Source organism: Hirsutella rhossiliensis, assembly GCF_020360975.1.
Source record: "Hirsutella rhossiliensis strain HR02 chromosome Unknown scaffold00003, whole genome shotgun sequence".
NCBI lineage: Eukaryota > Fungi > Ascomycota > Sordariomycetes > Hypocreales > Ophiocordycipitaceae > Hirsutella > Hirsutella rhossiliensis.
Window position 1 is genome coordinate 5,387,473 of NW_025408669.1, and position 19,576 is coordinate 5,407,048.

General features: G+C 57.2%; 3 protein-coding genes across 3 annotated transcripts; 1 reads left to right on the forward strand and 2 right to left on the reverse strand.

The window, feature by feature from the left end:
• Positions 1 to 6,273: 6,273 nt before the first annotated feature.
• HRG_03799 (NDT80 / phoG like DNA-binding family domain-containing protein) lies at positions 6,274 to 8,357 on the reverse strand (the record flags this gene model as incomplete). The annotated part of the gene is made up of 4 exons (XM_044862270.1): positions 6,274 to 7,548; positions 7,645 to 7,786; positions 7,979 to 8,129; positions 8,306 to 8,357. 4 exons carry the CDS (start codon positions 8,355 to 8,357, stop codon positions 6,274 to 6,276), a joined length of 1,620 nt encoding a protein of 539 aa, XP_044723296.1.
• A 2,095-nt stretch (positions 8,358 to 10,452) lies between these two features.
• Positions 10,453 to 10,851, reverse strand: HRG_03800 (uncharacterized protein; the record flags this gene model as incomplete). The annotated part of the gene is made up of 1 exon (XM_044862271.1): positions 10,453 to 10,851. One exon carries the CDS (start codon positions 10,849 to 10,851, stop codon positions 10,453 to 10,455), a length of 399 nt encoding a protein of 132 aa, XP_044723297.1.
• A 6,847-nt stretch (positions 10,852 to 17,698) lies between these two features.
• Positions 17,699 to 19,140, forward strand: HRG_03801 (tafazzin; the record flags this gene model as incomplete). Its single annotated transcript, XM_044862272.1, has 2 exons — positions 17,699 to 17,786; positions 17,837 to 19,140. The coding sequence occupies 2 exons, from the start codon at positions 17,699 to 17,701 to the stop codon at positions 19,138 to 19,140; spliced, it is 1,392 nt and encodes a 463-aa protein (XP_044723298.1).
• Positions 19,141 to 19,576: the final 436 nt, after the last annotated feature.

The following is a 19,576-nucleotide window of genomic DNA, read 5'->3' on the forward strand; positions in this document are numbered from 1 at the left end:
CCGGCCGGTTTGTCGGGCAGGGACGGTTGGCCAAGATAGAGGAGGGCTCTGGAGGGTCCGCGAAGAAAAGAAAAAGGAAAAGAAACAAGAAACAAGAAAAGAGGTAAAGGCCCCGGGGTCAGTGACCTGCCGCCTGGGCGGGCTGGTCAAGGAATCTGCCACGGCTCGCCGTTGACGATGGTGATATGAGACGGCTCGTGTGGGACAGAGATCTCGCGCCAGCTGCCGTGCCGCTACGAGGCATAGACATGTATGTCCATGCAGCGGATGACATTCATTTGCGGCCCGTAGCCGGAGAATCAGGGTGTAAAGTACATGTGCGGTGGCGTCTCAGTAGAGAGGGAGTAAAAGGACGCCACCCGCTCACGGTATGCATGTACTTGCACTCAAGTGTACCGAGTTGGGCTCTTGCAGAACTTACACGGATGAACAAACGGAGAGGCGCTTCCGGAGCAAACAGCCACCGCGCAGCGCAGACGGCGGACGCGTGCTCATTCAAAGGGGGGGGGAGGGCGGCAAGGTTTCGAGAGCCAACGGCCTCTGCCCATCGTCACGGCTCCGAGGAGTGCCCGCAGTGAGGGCACAGTAAATGTCATATCGAGAGCGTGAGATGTTTGCTCCAACATCGATACCGATCTGTACCGGCATGCTATGGTTGTGTTGGAGGTCCAGCCCATGTATGCGCCTTTTCCCGGCCACCCCATTTCGAGCTCCGTCACCCACACGCAACGCCGTCCACGTACAATACATACGCGTCCGCTTGAACGGTACTTGTGAATACTTTTCACAGCTAAATCATACACGCTGTTCGGATTCCCCACGCCTCGGTGGCGTCCCCTCGTCGCCCCCCTTGTACAGTGTGTACTGCATGGTAACGGAAAGGGGGGGGGGGTGTTTAGCATGTACACGAGCGTCTTCCAGCTGGCTGGAGGACGCGAAAGACAGAGGCGTGAGAGACATGGATGGATCATGATGACGACGATGATTGCGAGGAGCAAACGGAAGGCTGGTCGAGATAGACAAGCGGAAGGGGGGTAGGGTCTGTTTCTCTCCTCCCGCTCTGGTTCCGACCTCGACCGTTTCTTTTTGCTTTTAATCATTTATTTTAGGCCCTTCCATGTCGTTCAAAAAATAGAAAATGTCAGACGCCACCCTTTTACTTAACATGGTAGTAATAATCATGAGGGGGCGCTGAGGGGGGGCAGCCAAGCAGCCCAAGCCCGGCCCGCTTCATGCTGTTTCGCAACGCCCTCCATACACACATTGTCCAACTTTCCGGTTTCCTTTTGGACCCCTGCTCTCCATAGAACCAGTCACGGCCCGCCGCCCCCATCATGGGCGGGCGGACGGACATTGGCTCGCTGTCCCGCCCTTTCCCTCTCCGGCTTTCTGGCTCGCCGCCTCTGGCTCGCCCCGTCCATGTCCCTGTCCTTGGCCCTCATCCTAGTTTGTCGCCTCCCCTTCGACACGCCTCCCTTCTTCCCATCCACTTACATGGACTTCTCGGATCGCTTCTTCCATCGACGACAGTGCAGACCAGTTCAGCCAGGCTGTCCGGTCTCCCCCCCCTCCTCTCCTCCCCCCGCTGTAGCCTCCGATCCAATAACTCGGCCTCGTCTCGCTCTCCGCAGCGTCGGCGGCCATGTAATCAAGTACCGTGGGATGCCTGCCGAGTACCTGCAGACCCCCTCGAGATACATGGGCGCTCGGTACGAGTACTTGGCTCCCGGCATATCAGATCAGGCAGAAGGGGGGGGCACGAAAAGAGGGCTACGTGTGGAGAGAGCCACCGCTGACGAAGAAGAGCGTCACTTGCTTGCTGCCCCTTTCCCTTGTGTCCCCCCCCCTCTTGGGCATCTTGCTCGATGTTTATTCTTGGCTACTATAGTTCGGGCCCTCGTGTTGCTGCTTGATGATGCTTTCCCACGGAGCATCTACGTATGTGCTGAACTACAACAAACACAACGCACATATCTCTCCCTCTCGGGTCTTCTAGCCTTTTCTCCCAATATCTTTGGAGCTGGAGTAGGAGTCATCTGCCGGAGCCTGCCATCTATTCACATCCCTATATACATATCATATGTTATGTTTGATCTTTTTCGGAACCTTCTCTGGCCCTTGGCCTCCTTTGTTTGTCCTTGACATGGGAATCGATCTGTCACTTTGCATGCTCATCCTTCATCGGATTATATTGCCTCCATTCCTCCTCATTCCCGGCCTTTCCCCCTGTGTACTTCTCTTTGCGTTGCTCGACACTTTAGGGTTTCTCGGGATGTGACTCGCGCCCCTCCACTCCACAGACCCGACCGTTGCCCTCCCCCCTCTCCACGACCTTCCTATTTATTCTCTCTCTCTCCCAACCAACCCTTTACAACTTCGTTTTCGTTGGCTCGTTGACGACGCAGACCGGAGCCGGTCGGCCGCGGAAGCGGATGGGAGTGGAAATGGGGCTTCGTCGGCCGACGGGAAGAGAGGAGCTTGGCGAGAACGGGAAAAAAAAGGCACCCCAAACGCGAGCGAGAACCCATGTAAAAGTTGGTGACATGCTCGTACTACACACACATGAGAAATGTGGTACGCTACGGGTACTGCTGCGGTTGTACGTGACTCGCCGGTCTCACCCGGCCACCTTGATGCCAATTCATTCGCTCATCGCTCCCCATGTCGGATACGGCAAATTTTTTAAAATTTTCGTAGGTTTTGTGTCCTTTCCTCTGGCTATTAATCGCGCTTCGAAGATGCCGTCTATGGCGAGGGTCAATCGTTTGAATCAATCAAACAACAGTCGTGAGGGACGAAGCAAGGACCGAATAGGGGGCGGGTGCCTCCACGTCGGAAAGTCCAGGGCTTTTCCGATCGATTGACCCATGACGCTTCTCTCGTGTAGCCTCGGATATACATACATGCCCTGTGCAACGTATGGGGTGTTGGATCTTTACGGCAACTCTTCGTCACATCTCTTCCGTCCGTGACTGGTCTCTTCCTCTCGGTGCTGGAACCCATTCGACGTCAAAACCGTTAGGTGGGGATATCGCTAAGCTTCATGTCGGCGTATCCGGGCGCATGTCTCCTGTAGAGGATTCTGTCTTCCGTTTCCGCCTTTGTTCCGTCAACTACTCTCCCCTTCCCGCTGTCGCTCTATCTGTGCGTGCAGTATCCATTGCATAAGTTCAAATCTTGCGTCCATTCTCTTCGTCTTCCTCGCTGTGTCCGTATCGTACCCATGTCCTCTGTAAATCAAATAAGACCTTTGCATTCCACCAGTCATGAGACGCTGAGTCCGCCACGAGGCTTTTTTTCTTCCCTCACCTCTCGCATGGCTGCTCATTCACAGCTTCGGCACCCCTCCCTTCTTCCCAGGTGGCGTCTATGGCGCTCTCTGGGTGCTTCTGTTGGGTCACGGGGGGATCAGCAAGAGAGAAGAAGAACAAGGCTTCCGCATCAGCCTCATACCAGTTCCAATGTTGTTGCTTTGGGCTGGGGACTCTCCCCTCTCTCACACAGCCGGCCTGGAGACCCACAATGCCTGGTCCATCTCTTCTCCCTTGCAGGAGCCAAGAAAATCAAAAACTCTCGGCCGCGGACAGCGACGCCTAAAGTGGCCCCTCACAGTCGCCTTTCACCCCTCTTGTTCCTCTTCGTCTTGTCTCTCATCCCCTGGCTCGTGCCTGTCACTGCCGTGTGCCAAAGTAGGCTCCACGCGCCCACGATCACACATGTCGGGAACGCCATGGTTCTACGGGCTACAGTACAGATGCAGTAAAGAGCATATGTAAGTCTTTCGATGCAGAGCGTGCAATATAGGCAATCGGCATTCACTCACGTACTGAAAAAGTGTAATGAGTGTATCCACTGTATTCGTAGAGTCGCTATTGCTCAAGTATGTTGGGCTGCCAAGGGATCAGCCGGGCCGAAGGCGGGCAACTGGTGAGGAAAGGGGAGAAAAGAGAATAGCGAACTGCAAGAGTAGCCTTCAAGTAGACTGTACTGTACAGGGGCCAACACAAAACTCGACAGCGTTTCACTTCAAAGGAAGGCAGAGGAGAAGACCCAACTGCATATGTATGTACAATACCAGGGCTCGGCCATTGCGCCCGTCTCCACCGCAGCCTCGATAATCTGCAAGGGCAAGCAAGCATCCGCGGGAAAAGAAAAAAGGACAGAAAAGGGTTGGACTCGGTCACTCGGTCTCCAATACTACCACACTGCTTATTTGCGCTGTCGACAACTCCGATTGGGCCACATGGCGGGGAGGCATCCACAGCTCTCAAGAATCTGTCACTTACAGGTCGCTTTGCTGGGTCTGTTTCCCTCTCGCTTGTTCTTGCTCGTGCAAAACCTGGCAGCAGTCTCTCGTCGACCGAGAAGAGCTAGCCTACAGCTGCAGAAGCGGGTCATATCGTCGAAAGAGCTGCAACAAGTCAGTGTTGTTGTCCAAGCCCCAGCTTTCAAGTCCATCAAGGTTCCCGAGATCGACTCCTGACTTTGAAGGGGATGAATGATTTGATCACTTGCGTAGAGGGCCTTGATATCATTCAGCGTACTGTAACGCTGACTGACGGGCGTCATCCCAATTGCTCCTGATAAGCAACCCCAGCTACGCCCAGACAGGCTCTCTCTCTATTCCTGGCATGGGCAATGGGGAGCAAGAGTACACCCAAGAAAGGACCCGCAGTATGGACACACACGCACACCTTCCCTGTCCGGCTCGTCCCTTTTTTACCGAGCATGTATCAAGTTTGACGAGCATTAGACGATAGATGTACACACAGTACTGTACAAAACGACATGTCGGTTGACCAACTTGGCTGTGCCCAAGAAGCTCTTCCTGGACTGAAGACGAAGTCGAGGAAAAGCTTGTGGCTCTGAAAAGGAATGGGGTCGAAGAAGAAAAACTCGTTATGCATTGCGGGCGAGTCAAGCCGAATAGACAACATCTATGTCGCCCAGATCCAGGACATGCCAAACAAAGAATAGGCGCTGGCCACTGGGTATAGCGCTGCCAAGTACACACGTAGACATGCCAGTAGACTTGTGCTGTTTTCTGTTCCTGGGCGTATTCAGCAGACAGACATGCCATGATGCTCCCGCCCCTTGGTAGTGTGGTTAGCCTCTCGCTTCCCGCTCATCTCTCTGTTGTTGAAAGAGGGGATGAAAGCGGTTCAATGTTCAGCCCTCTGCTGCCATCCCTATTCCTGTCTCTACCTCCTCCACGCACTTCCCCTAAATATATTTTTCCTCCAACGCCCGGGACGGGAGCGTCCACGGCGCTGTCCCGATTTCCGAACATGCACCAGCCAAGGAGAATTCTTGCGTCGCCCCTTGTCTCCTTTATACCGTGAATCAGTAACTTAGGTAAGGAAGAAGCAAGAGAACGGAGTGAAACAGGGAAAAGAGAGATACAGGAATTACAAAAGGCCAGGGGATTAAGGACAAGAATGGTCAGGGCAACTTGAGCACGTCGGAAAGCAGAGCAAGCAAAATTTTGACAAACGAGAAAAAGAAAAAAGAAGAGGAAGAAGAAGAAGAAGCTACTGCTGACAGTGAAACGCGCAACCTGGGTATCCATCCCTTCTCCTCCATCAAGGCTCCCCCAAATCCACCCACCTTCGCTTCGACGCGAGAGAGCCACTTCTCGGGGCAGTTCCGCCGACAATAGGAGAGGGGGGTCCATCTAGGAAGAACCTTGTCTCCCACCCACCCATCGTTAGCCCTCAGTAGCAAATCGTCTCACGTCGTTCCCACATGTGTAGGGCTCCCTCCTGCTGTAGAACCGGCTTTGTCGTTGGGCCCCAGGGACACCCCCCCCCTTGTCTGCCCCCTTCTCTGTCTCTCCCAAGCAGCCCCCCTTGTCGCCCTTCCGGCCTCTCCAACCCAGCTTTCTCTTGTACTTGCCCCTACAACTACTCTCTCTGACTTACCGAGCCGTCTTGGTCTGGGGGCCGATGGGCAAAGCCTCGTCCTCCATCGAGCCCGGTCCCTCGCGGGTTTTCCCCATCCAGATACGAATGTGTATAAGCCATTGTCCCAGCCTGGCGCTGCTGCCCTGTATCGTCATCAATGTTCCTCTTTCTTTTCCCATGAAAACACAATAATAACAGCAACAGATGCTAATGCTGGAGCGCCTTTGAAATGCTTTGGTGCGTCTCGATTCAACGGGGAACCGCAGGTCGTTTATTCGGGCCGGAGGAGGGTTTGGCTTTTTCTGTCTCTTTTGTTCATTCCCCCCCTGGCATTTCAGGTCTGTCTGTGTCCGGCCAAGGTCATCGTGGGTCATGCCATGGTCATGTGAATTCCAGTCGACGACGACATGATGGACGGATAGTAGCCGCCCGAGGTTGTCTTGCCGTCGAAATGATCATGCTGCCGATGGTCTCCCACGCGTGGCGCAGGGGTACTTGGGTTGAAGGGCCGGGGCAGCATGCCGAAGTCGTATTCGTGCTTGACCTTTGAGTCGGCAGCCATGCTCGGGACGACGCTCTCGGGACCGGTGCGCTGGGCGAACAAGTCGACTCGATCGTGGTGGCCGTCGTACATGGGTCCGGAGTAGTAGTGGTAGGCCTTGGACGTCTCGAGGGCCTTGCCGTCGTCGGGCGCCATGATGGCCTCCTCGGGAATCTCGTGATGCCTCGCGCCGCCGTAGACGCCGCTGCGGCTGTCGTACGTGGTGGCATAGCCCCCAGTCCCGGCCCCGCTGAGCATGGCGTTGGAGTTGTTGAAGTCTGCTGCCATGTGGCCCATGGCCGTGTATCCGCTCAGGTTGCCCGCGGAACCTCCCGGGCCATTTCCTTGGCTGCCCCGTCTCTCGTTCTGGTAGTGGCCAGGCGACCGGCCGCGCACAATCATCTTAGCCGACTTGCGGTAGGCAACCTTGACGTACTGGTCCGGGCTGTGGGCGCCCACGTCTGCCCACAGCTCCACAATGAGGTGGTAGTATTGCTGCGCCGCCCGTCGTTTTCCGTTGTTGAGCGTTGCATTCTTGAACTGGATGCGTTCAAACGTGTGCTCGGCCGGAAGCTGCTGCGCGGCTGTCTGCGGTCCACCGAGCCCGTCCGAGTATAAGCCTCTTGTGCCGGGGATGGCGGGGCCGTCCCCGTAGGGATTCATGCCGTGGTGCGACGAGGAGCTTGTCTTGGGCGCCATTGGGATCTTGGACGGCTTGCTGATGGGGCCCTTGTCTCGCTTGGGCGTGTGCTGCACCAGCTCGATGTGCTGCTGCTCGTTCTCGGCCACGACGGCCGAGATGCACATGGCGAACCCGTACACTTGGTATGTCTGCGCCGCCGAGGCCGTCGACGATGTCGGCGTGAACTGGATCGGCACGTTTGGATAGTATAGTGGGCTCAGCGCGTACGAGCACACGCAGGCCAGGTAGTTGCGGCGGTAGCACGTCCACTCCTGGTCGCACGACAGAAAGGGACCCTTGTCGACGGTGCCCGAGATTTCGATCTTGATGGGCGTCATTGCCGAGTCGATGTAATTCAACGACCCCAGCGTCTGCATTGGCTGGAGCGGTGGCACCGAGCCTTGGCCCGGCCGATGTGCGTACTGGCCCAAGTCCATCCTTGCGGCCGAGGGCGAGGCGAATCCGGCGAGCGAGCTTTGCGACGCCGTTATCTGGTGTCGCCGCAGAGACGCTCCCACAAAGGCCGGCGACCGCGGGAGGTGCTCCGAGGCTCGGCGGAAAGGCGGCGTTGCTGTCGAATAGTGGTCCAAGGCGCCGATGTGTCTGCCGGTGCGCTGAGCGTGCGTTTGGGCATGTGCCATGCCCGTCGATGGAGTCGAGCTGCGCAGCCTGTGAGCTATTGATTGTCCTTTGTCTGTCTTGCCCTCGCGTTGACCCAAACTCTGGCTGCTTCTTGAAGCCCTCCTTCTTCGCCACAACTCTTCCCTTCCCGCTCCCTGGGTGTGTGTTTGTGGGCGCCCCTTGAAGGAGAGGATCGAAGACGAAAGACATGAGGGGGGAGGCGTGACCTACTTGGACGTTAAACGAGGTCTGCTGTCTGCTCCATAGATGGGCCCGTGAGTTTGATAAAGAGCGCCCGGTTCGTCTTGGGAGTATGGCGCGGCTGCGTGCTGCAAATTGGTCGAGTGGAAGAGGTTCAATAGCGGTGACGGCTGGGGAGCATCTATTGTAAGTGAAGGCGGAGCATGAGTTTCCTGGGTGAATCTGCACACACTGTCAGTCAGAGCAACAAGGAGAATCCGACGAATCTCGAGAAAGCAAGAATCCGGTGGTGGAAGCCGTTGAGCCCGCCACAGAAGGATGCCGTACCGTCCCTTGCGGTACACGATGCCCACGTACAACCAAGTCGTAAGGTGATACTGCCAACGCTCATGTAGTACTGAAACGACATATACAGAATCGAGAAAAGCTGCGTCACTACGCCGCTTCGAGGGTTTCGAGCCGGTGAGTGTACAGAAAAGTCACAGGGGTAGCACGTTCAGGGTGAAGAAAAAAGCGACGACGGCAACAAGGTCGACGGCCGTCGCCTCGATGAGCCCGAGTGACGCTTCTTTGGCTCCTTTTTTTTCCGGGGTTGAAGAGGAGAAGAAGGTAAGAGAGGGGGGGGGGGGACAAGATAGATAGGATGGATCTGTTTGCTTGGCCTGATCTTGATCGAACGGCTCCATCAGACAGCTACTACGGCGGGGCAGGATCGGAAGTTGACACTCGTAAAGGACTTGATGCTGGACCCACAGCCGGTAGGGGTCCCCAATGGACCAAAAGGAGGTGCATGAATGGGGTGGAGGGATAGGAGAAAGAGGCATGTACAAGGGCGCCGGCGCCGGCGGTGGTGCTGCTGACGGTATGTGGTGGAGGAGAAGGAGAAAGAAGGTGGTGGTGGTGCGACGATTGCAACGAGAATCGACTGCCAATGAACGCACAAACTCACCTCAGTTCACCCGGCTGGGGCTGTAAGTCGAGGTAGGCCAGTTCCGCGCACTGCGACGGCGAGGAAGCGTAGTCCTGTGAGAAACGAGGAAGACGTTAGAACGAAAACTGCAGCTTTATGACGGTCCGCGCTTCGCCGGCTGATTCCGTTGGCTCGTGACAACAAACACCAGACCCTGCCATCGTCCATCCATGCTCGGACGTGTGAGATTGAAGACGTGTATGTATGTATGGATGGATGGATGGCCATGTACATGTTAGCCTCCCCCCCCTCCCCCGTCTGAGGCTCCATGGAGATTGATGAGCCACGGCTTTACGATGAACCTGGTTCTCCGATGTGTTAGCGGGCACGGCACAACCCAGCAGCATGCATTCGAGGCAAGACATATGTTGCAGGACGGCCGGGGTCGTGGCTCGGGATGCCACTGCTTGTTAGGTGGACGTGCATTCGACAGACAGGGCAATGTAACTGGGCCCGGACGCAAACGGTACAGTACAACAGGATACTCGGAGCTCCAGGCACAGTACCTGGGCGCAGGGCGTTGCAGGGGTTTGTCCAGTGCTGTCGGAACCAGGACGCCACGCATTGCCGGGGGCTGGGCGGTTACACAAACACGCCCGGGGTCTGGGTCTGAACCTGTCCGGCCCCAGACCAACGCCGTCTGAAATCTGCAGGGACTGGCCAGATCTGCCGCATACGAATGAGTTCACAGCGTCCATGCCCCGGTCGTGGGTCGCAGCCACGAGAGGAGAGGGCAGAGGTGGTCGAAGGGTGCCGAGCAAGGAGAGGACTTTTGATTGCTGGTCCAAGGGGGGCGTAAACGCTGGCGAGGAGAGACAACCCCCGGTCCTGCCGCCGGCATCTCCGTCCTCGGCTGCTGCTGCTTCTGTTGTCGTCTTTGCCCGTGCCGCGCAAGAGGAGTGGTGCGTGTATGGGGGCAAAGAGAGAGAGGAAATCAAAAGATGGCTTCTTGAACGTACCTCGCCAGCTGAGAACAGCGAGGAAGCTCTTCCAGCAGTAACAAACAGGCATGTGCATGTGAAAGCCAAGTCATTTACACCTCGCCGTTGAAAGTCCCACCTGTCAAGTCATAATGCAGCAGTGATAAGGTGGACGGGTGGCGCCCAAGGGCAAAGCAGCACTGTCGCCCAACGGACAACGCCTTAAACTCAATGGGGGCATAAATACCTTAAAGCTCGGAGGATGCATAAACGCCGACTGAGCGACGGCAGATGTCGCAACTGACAAGTAAAAAGAGGTTTTCTCGACAGACGACTCGACGCTTCGGGAACGGGTGCCGTGATTCGGGTACCTCAGCTCGATAGCTGAGCTGGACTATTAGCCGGAAGAATCGCCCAGGACCACGAGGACGGAGGCCGACCTGGGAGACAGGGGATTTTCTGATGATGTTCGTGTTGCTGGAAATAGGTCGAAGCCGCTCAAACAATCTCCGATCGAGTTGTTTCCACCACAATCGTTCGTCAAAGCTCTTTTGATTGTCCTAGCGTCGCTAGACATTCGAGTCGTCCCACAAGAGATGCTAACCGTCCTGCAACTAGTTCCCGGTGCCGTCTTCGGAAGGACGTGACGAATCTGAAATCGACAACAAAGAGGCCACGACACGTCGAGAAATGCCCCTGGGGTGGATACCGCCGCTGCCGCCCTTGTTATCCTCGTTCCAAGTCGTGGACTGTCTGAAGTCTAAAGGCACGGATTTTCCTTGATCGATGGGCCCCTGAAAACTATATTGGGCGGTTAGCTGCTTGGTTTCGATGGGCCGAGAGAGTTCCTCGTCGAACAACATGGGCTGTTCCCACTCAATAACGCCGGCAGCGGCTGACGGAGGGCCGAGTAATGACACAAGCACGGCCGCAGTGGCGCCGACTGCTTCCGCCCACCCGGAGACGCAACCGCGGCCAAGTTCTCGGGCCAGTTCCGAGATGGTCGAGGCCATGGTGGTGACGATAACGTAGGTGGCGAAGAAGTCACGGCGAGGAACAGGTGCGAGTACACCGCGGACTTGAGGGGCGGGGACCTACCAAGTATTGAAGGCCCTTCTGCTACCTCTGCAACTCTCTGTGAGCCCTCCCCTGGCAGCAAGGAGCCTCCGGAGTGTAGAGGCTGCGGCTGTTGTCGGAGAGACGACAAGGCGTAGATCAAAGTTAAATGCTGGTGCGACGGTTCGGGTGCTGGCTCGGACGCGCCAGCAACAGCTACCACACGATGTCTATGCGTGGGATAATGTCGGTCAACCGACAAGGCACACCTTTCTGCGACAGGCTCGTGCAAGGACAGGATCTTTGACGAATAGTTGCCTATATAATCCCTGAGGTTCTCGCCGTGGCTGGGCCTCGCCTCACGTCAAACTCGTCGTGTACTCGTGGGTCCACGGAATTTGGTCGAGGCGAAAGTGGTACAACGTAGGCTGCCCACGGGATGAAAGCGACACTGCTCCGGGTGGGGAGACGGGAACCCCGAGGCGAGATGGAGTGATGGTAAGAAGAAGTCTAACTTTGGCAAGGGAGAAATGAGAGCTGACGAGACGGTAGAGAACATGGGATCGGTTGTGCAAATTCTTGGAATATGAGCACAGGCGTCGACAAGACAACGAGGAGTCGTGGGCCCTTTTTATGAAAAGCACCCCAACTACCCGAACGTTGAGATGTCCATGACACGGGGCAATGTCAAGCTACGTGGTTGTTGGCCATACACCCCCCAAGGCTTAATGGTGGGCAGCGGCGGCCAGTTCGTTGGCGAGCCATGGCGCAAGGTTGCTTGCTTGCTTGCAAATAACAATCAAGGAACGCGCGAGGAGCCGCGTTAGCTTGACTTGCCCGGCCCTTGGGACTTGGACCAGACACCGGCTTCTGGCCTGCTGCAACGCAGCTTCGGAAGAGAAACATGGCTTGTCTTTTGTTGCGATGAGAGATAGTGGTGTCTTGACAGAACCCCCGCCCTTCTCCATCCCGGCGCCAGTCTCCCGAGGTGGGTACGACAAGAACTCTTCCCCGGAGACTCACCCATTGACTTGCTCGCCAGTGTTGATGTCGAGTCTCTTGGAACGTGTCTTGCCTACCTGATGACGGGTACTTGGCCAAGGCAGGGTTCTGTCAAGAAGAGGTGTAGCTGAGCCTTGGTTCGTCTGTTGGCCCCCGATGCCCCATCTGAGGTCCGCATACATGCAGTTACCCGTTCCCCCATAGGGACCACTTGAACGCGCGACGGGTTTACCTCAGCTGATTGGCCAGGAGCTAGCCTTTGATGAAGGAGCCACCCATGCGGTTAACTGCAGGCTCGAGCAATGGATTTCTGAGAAGGATGGGGAAGAGTGCCGAGCGTGCTTCTCGTTCCGTAGCTGTATGGGAGGACGGCTCCGGTTCCCCCAAAGGCTTCTCTACGCTTGAAAGAGCCTGCCTGCACATTGCCGAGGGCCGTATGATATCGAAAAAAGCAGTCCGACTGTCCGTCTCCAAAGTACATGATGAGGGGAAGCTGCACCCATGGGCATGCACTGCACGTAGTAAGGCGTCTCGAAGGGGATTTGGTGAGCGTGGTACGCCTTCAGGAGAGGCGGGGGGAGTCATGCCCTCGCGCCAAGGTTTCGGGCCTTTGCTCCTGCCACGCGCCTAAACAATAAGAAGTGGCTTAGGGGCTTGTTGTCAAGACCACTACAGCAAGGGGTGGCCCAGATAGTGGTGCCACAGCATCCAGCGTCAGGCTTCCAGCTTGACACAGCGACATGTGAGGGCGTGGGACTCCTCAGACTCGGGGGACTCTGTGCGGATGAGCGAGAGCTGAGCATCGGCGACGCCGGCACAAGGCCCAACAGAAAATACTCAAAAGCCCTCTTGCGCCAGGCCGACAAGATCAGGCCGCCCTGTTCCCGGCGTGCCGCTGCCGTCTCGGGGCAGGCCAATGATATCAACCTTTAGCCGAGAAAAGGGAGGGCTTACCGCCTCTGCCCAGCCGATCCGCGGGACAGCCAGAGAGAGATGATTGCGTCTGGCGATGGCTAGGACTTCAGCTGCAGGTCATCGTGTTGCCTCCATGCAATGAGCGGCTGGCAGAGCTAGGCAGCCGATGCTTGTCGGTGCGACTTGCGGCCAACCGGGGTAGGAGTAGCGTTGAAACGCGGAGCTCAGGCGGCCACACGGTGCCCGAGGCTTTTGGGACCAGGGAGAAAGCCAGCCTCGACAGTGCAGTGTCGTCATCCATCTCCCGGGCGTGGATTGAATTCGCCACCGCGGGTTCTGGTCAGTGGGCGGATTCCGACATGGGCGTCTCGCGCACCCGAGATGGAAGCGAGGAGCGATTTGCAAGATCAGGGACGCGCGTAGCATTGACGAGCGAGGTTGTGAGGCCCAGGAGTTTCCATAGAATAGCCTGGTGTCTGAGTCGACGAACAAGGGATTGCACAAGCGGCAAGGCGACCTGCCCAGCACTGGAGCGCGGGTTACGACACATGGCTCTGAGACGGCAACACCTGTCAGGCAAGATCAGATCTTGTACAAGGCGGCTAGTCGGAGCTTCCTCAAGGGTCCTCACTTTTGCGTCGTCGAGGTCGCGGCGAAGAGCGATAAAGGGATCGGGATGAGATGGCGGGCGGGCGGCGTGCACCGACCCAGCGCTGGTGGCTGCAGTGACGCCAACAGACCATTGATGTTCTGCATTGCTGGCACAGCCGCAGTGTCTTTCTGGACAAGGTGGTGACACAGTTGTTACGACCCGGACGCGACGGATCAAGGCGGTGGCAGGACGGGCTCAGGACGAAAACCGCCCATCGGGTCGGGGAACCTGGCCGGCGAGCCGTTGCGGATTACACATAGATTTTCGTGTAGCCTCTTGGTCGGCAAGGCAATCGACAACGAGGCGTGAGTGAAGAGCGGCCGGGGCATCCATGGTGGAGACGGGTTGATGGCCTTGATATCCTCACTGCTGCTGTTGGAAAGGAGGCGTGAAGTCGGCCGCAGCGGCTCACGCGGGCCGTGTGATTTAATCAGTCTACACACCGTACGCTCTTTGTTCGCCCAACAACAAGGTGTGTACATGTACGTCTGGTGCGGGAGAAGACACACGGTACGTACTGCTTCATCTCTTATAATTAGCGAATAACGGAATTCGACAAGACGATGGACTCAACAGGTACAGATAGAGATGCCCGCGTTCTTCGAATGAATGAAGGTATTTAAACATTCCACGGCTTCCAGACAGCGGGCGACTGAATAATGGACCTTGAGCCCTGTCAAGCTTGGCAGGACAGCTTTGGAATTGTCCGTATGTCCTTATCTGTGCACCCACTGTCCGTGGATCTCACGTTCTCCAAGAGCACCACGGTGCTGGGCAGCTTAACCCCTTCTCTGGAGACTGAACCTCATGGACTTGCCTGTCTTGCTCTTAGTCCGTGCCGAGTCTCTTGTAGCAACTGACAAGCCCACGGTACTTAAGGTAGAATGAGAATACCTGCACAGTGCGTACTTGGCTCTTCTGTCTATAGCAGGTGGCAGGTACACAGTGCTTCGTACCTGTGGAGCGCTTGCGTAACTTCCTTTCGAGTCGTCCCCCTTGCTCTTGACAGGCGAAGAATCACCGACGAGTGACGAAACCTTCATCCAACCTCATGGCATAACGTGCCGTCGCCCCCACGCTTTGAGATCAGGAAATAGCCTCGACAATGACCCAAGAAAACCATGTGGGTGCGCTGGCCTCGGCGTCTTTCCCGCAGGAGACTGACTGCCTGTGCCACATCGAAAAGGCAGCCTTCAGTGATTGGGTCGTGATGTTTCCCCGGAGACATGATCAACGCTGGGGTCTATGAACGACGTCGGGCTTGCCTTGCTCCTCACTTCCATGGCTGTCGGACGCAAAGCACAGCGTGAGCAACTCTCCCGCGCACTCGGACTCCTTCGTTTGGTTGACGAGTGCCATCCAGCATGGACAGGCCAAGGACGAGAGGGCAAATGACTTGTTCGGCTGACTGCCGTGGGGCTCTGTCCATGCTATACACCCTATGTCTCTGTCGGAACTCTTGCAACGCATCCTCCGCGTCCTTCGTTTTCATCTGGCATCTGATCATGCAATTCCAGCCCTGGATCTCCAAGAATTGCTGCCAAGTGCGCTCCATCCTGGAGCACCCGTTCCGATCAATGTGTCTCATATGCGACCAGAAAACTGCTGCCTTGCTTGGCCGCAAGGGGCTGTTCCTGCGTGTCTATTTCGGGTCTGAGCAATGGCCACGTCCGTAGCATGGCTGGCAACCACGAGTCGACTCCTCGCTTGTACGCTGATACTGGAAGGAAGCCCCTGAAACAACTACCATCCTCTTCGATGGACGTTCATCTTACTTGGGACACAAAGGTAGGGTGCTCATTTCTCCCCTTGTTGCCAGCCAAGAGAGATTGAATCAACTGCTGTCAGATCCGTGCTCACAGCGGGCCGCCAGAGTGGCCTGGCCAGCATAGTAGGCACGCGACAGCAGGGATGCCTTCAGAAGATGTAATGGGCTGCTCGGCCGGGAAAGCCGTCTGAGCATGCAAGGCGAGTGGCGGAAGGTTGAAAAGCCATCGGGCCATTCACGGCGCAGGCTTTCCACCTCGTTTCCGGCATCATCAGGCGGGCATAATGCATCCTCACCTTTGCCGTGCAGGTGGCCGTCTCAACCATGGCCGGCATCAAAACCACCACAGACCATGCGTCGACTGCCAACGTCTATTTCCGGGGGGGTCCTATTGGTCCAGCCCACGAATTGGGGATGGGAGCCCGCTGCAGCGACTGGACTCCTGATCCGAAATTCGATGCCTGTTCGCAGGGCCCTTTAGTATCTCGTCTCCACCAAAACGCTCCTCCGATGGCCAAGGTCCGCTCAAGAGGGTGCATGTCACACGCCGAGTGCCTGCCTATGGGCCTGCTATAGGCGGAGGCATTGCCTTGTCGCCAAACTCTGGCGCTGACTTGCGGGACATGACAGCAACTCCGCACCAGCATCAGGGGTATTCGCTGTATGTGTTGGGCTTGTGGCACGTATTTTCATCAGGGCCCAGGGGCTACCTATCCGCCGTGGCCAAGGGCAGCTGTGCTAGTTGCGATGGGAGACCCTGCGTCTGCTGCTCGATAACTGGGCTCGACAAGGTCACCAAGGGCTCTAGCTCTGCCCGATGGATGAGAAGTCGCTGAGGAGTCGGCTCGCTCCTCTCCTTCTGCCAGAGAGTCGGTAGGTCTCACTTGTCGCCTTGGAAAGAGGCGTGTCACCACGCTGAAGGCACCCGCTCTACCTGGTGTTTTCCCGATTCGTTCGCTTCGTCTTTCCACATCCAGCCAAGAATCAAGGCCCGCCGTCTCCGTAAATCAGGCCACAACTACTGCTATTGCGGTCGGCTTAGGCTGACACACCTCTCCTGCAGCAATGTCTCAAGAGCCCTCGATCCATGTCTGCTGGGATCCTCGCCGAGATTTCAACGATACAGTGGCGCGGTACTTGACTCCCTGATCGTGGGCGGTCTTCCACCGACGCTGAGGTGAATACATGCCCGTCAGACGTTACTTGACGGGTGCACCGTCACCCTTTGAACCTCGCGGCCTCTTCCGTGTGGCCAAGCTATCAGACCGATTTTTGGCGGGTTTAGGATGAAGAAGGCCCGCGGCGGCCATTCTCGACTCTCTTTGGATCGATTGCAGCCCGTGGTGACTCCATGGCGTTGTTCAGCGCGCAGAGAGTCCCCTGTACACCCCCCTCTTGGCCAGTGTTGTATGACCCGAATGCTGAGGCAGCTGCAATGCCATGGCGGAACGGGGTTAAGCAGCTCAGTCGACTCTTGTTAAGCCCTGGGGCGGCCATCAGGGAGGAAAAGCCCGACGCCCTCCTGCGCAAAGACCAGGGAAGCCAAGATCCACGCTTCCGAGCCTCGCCAAGTGGATGAAGATGAGGGAGGGGAAGTGGCCGTAGGCCGAGGGGGTGTGAGCAGGCAGTCTGTCGTGATACTGTCTCCCCCTCATACAAGTGGAAGAAGGCCAAGTTCACGCGGTGGTGGCTCATGTGAAACCTTTCTATCAGCATCGATGCTTTGCATGTCTCGGCCGGACGAATGCAGCGGAGCGACACGATTGCCTGGATCAGGATCGACTTGGTCGGCTGCCAACCATGACTTGCCAGCCAGGGTGGGGGCAGAAAGGCGGCCGTGGAAGCATGGTTTGCTCGTGTGCGAGCAGACGACCTTTGGACCAGCTGGGCTAGTCGTCGTGGCCCGCGAGTCGGGATTGGTGGCCTTGAGGCAAGATTGAGTGAACCAGGCACGCCGGAGCAGCCCCAAAATTGGGGCCTGGCGTTGAATCGGCTTGGACCCTATGAGAAGCAGTCGAACACTTCGTATGCCAACGGTAAGGTGGAAGGGATCACTTCTCGAGCCCTCTAGCATGCAGCGTCTATTCCTGCCCTAAGAGACCAACGCCCATGAATCAAGCATCTTTCTGCCTTGGCCAACAACCACACGGAACACTACCGCTGCCCTCCAACGGAGATGTGGAGCGAGGCCGAGAAACGAGAAAAGCGAGTGTGGCCAAAAGAAAGGGCAGATGGCGCTCTCGTCGTTTAACGCCGAGAAGGCGGACCCGAATCCTTGCCGTGAAAGCCGACATGCCCTGCTGCGGACGAAGGCTCTGGTGGGTCACGGGCCGGCGGAGGCATCGGCGGGGCATCGGCTGTGGCGCCCGCTGATCTAACGGCCCAAGCTCATTGGCAGCGTCATCAACGACGGATTCGTCATGCTTCACTCTTCACTCTTGCACAGGTCGCAAGAGCCCGGTCTGGCATGCCTAGAAAGAGGCCGCAGGTCAAGTCCTTCAAGCCAAATCCCGTGGCATCCTCGGCGCAATCGTCTGCGCCCAGCGCCTCCGCCGGCAAGCAAACCGCGCCGTTCGACCAGGACGTGGCTGACAGGCTCTCTCAGACAAGAACAGGGCGCCCGCGAGCGTCAACCAACTGCTGGCAAACCTGCGCCGGGCCTCGACTGCCTCTTCGGCTGCCCGCCCCGTCCCGACGCCCGCCCCCAGCCTGCCCCCGGCCATCAGAGAAGTCCTCCAGCTCCCCGAGACTCCTGCGCCACTGCCGAGACGAGCCGCGAGGCAAAGATTTGACGAGCATGGCCGGCGTCTTCCCGCCGGGCCTGCTCCTCCACGCAGCTGGCTCTCAAAGGAATACGCCGAAACAGCAGCTGAGAGGCATCCGGGGCGATCGTCGCGGGTGACGTTTCCCGGGCCGGCCCAGGCGACGCTGCCCGGAGCTTATATGCCAGCGCCCGGAAGCTTCATAGATATACTTCTACGGCGTCTAGCCTTGGACTGGGAGGCCCATCGTGTCTACAACCAGTACCATTTGTACTCGTTGCCCAGTCACCTCAAAACAGCGCTCATTCGGTACATTGGCGTGGCAGCGGAGCAAGGCGCTTCCGTCGCTGACCTCAAGGTAATACTACTGCCACCAGCTGGAGCGTACAGCGACGACGATGACGACCATACTGGGCGAGAATCCACATGGAACTGCGAAATTAGCTGCCTGGACCTGTCTGGCTCGATCGGTCGATCGCTGCAACCAAAAGATGTCTCCCGTCTTCTTTTCCCGTTGACCACGGAGACCGGGTCTGAGCAAGTCAAGGACTCATGGGACGCTGCTGATCCGATTCCGAGCCCGCCTCGCGTGCTGTTGCCTAATCTCACCCATCTTTCGTTGGCCTTGGATCCCACGACGGGCCAAGACGCGTCATGGAAACAGCTGCTCGCGCTCTCCTCCAAGCTATCTGCCGTCACTCACTTGAGCCTCGCCTTTTGGCCGGCGCCGTGCCAGCATCGGCCAAGGCAGCATTCTTTCGTGGCGCCTTTTGGAGGCCCGGAAAGTCCCGAAGGCGGCCCCCGTGACTCGATGGATGGGGACTGGAGCGAGACGCTGCTCGTTCTGAGGCTGCTGAGCAGGAACCTGTATAGGCTGGAGTACCTCGACTTGACGGGGTGCGTGTCGTGGTTCGAGGCTCTGAAGCTCGAGAATGGGCACGACTTTGTCGACTGGGTTTGGGCTTGGGGGAAACTTGGCGTCCTGAGGCTATACGCGGGCTGGACACCGGGCGAGGACGCACTGCCATCGGAAAGACTGGCACACGGAGAAGCCGCCAAGATGGCAAGGAGCATAGAGAGACACATTGTAGCCAAGAGGGCAGGCAAGGCCATGTTTATCACGGTGGAGCATGACGAGGCGGCATAGGCTGGGGAATACAAAGGCGATGTACCGTCTGCGAGTGTCTATGCCTGTATTCTGCACCGTCCCTTGTTGTGGGCCATGGTTCTCAAGTCGGTATTGTCTGCTGGCCTACATGTATGTGCAAGACGCCGAAGGCTGAGAAATTGCAACTCCGGAACCACCTACCCTAGAGCCCCGGGGCATGCCCTATGACGTCATTCATCGCCGCCGGCGACGTCGAGATTTGCCGTCACCAATGGTTAATACCATTGCCCTTGATCTGTCTCGTTATTGAGCAATATGAGGGCGGCCGGGCGAGTCAGAGCGAGTAATGCCGGATGCTACAGTTGTGGACATCGGCGTGAGTCATCCGGCCGGCGCTCGGTCTGGTTGCTGCGTGAAGGATATTCACCCATAATGCAGACAAGCACTGAGCGAAAACTTCCATTGCTGTTGTGAT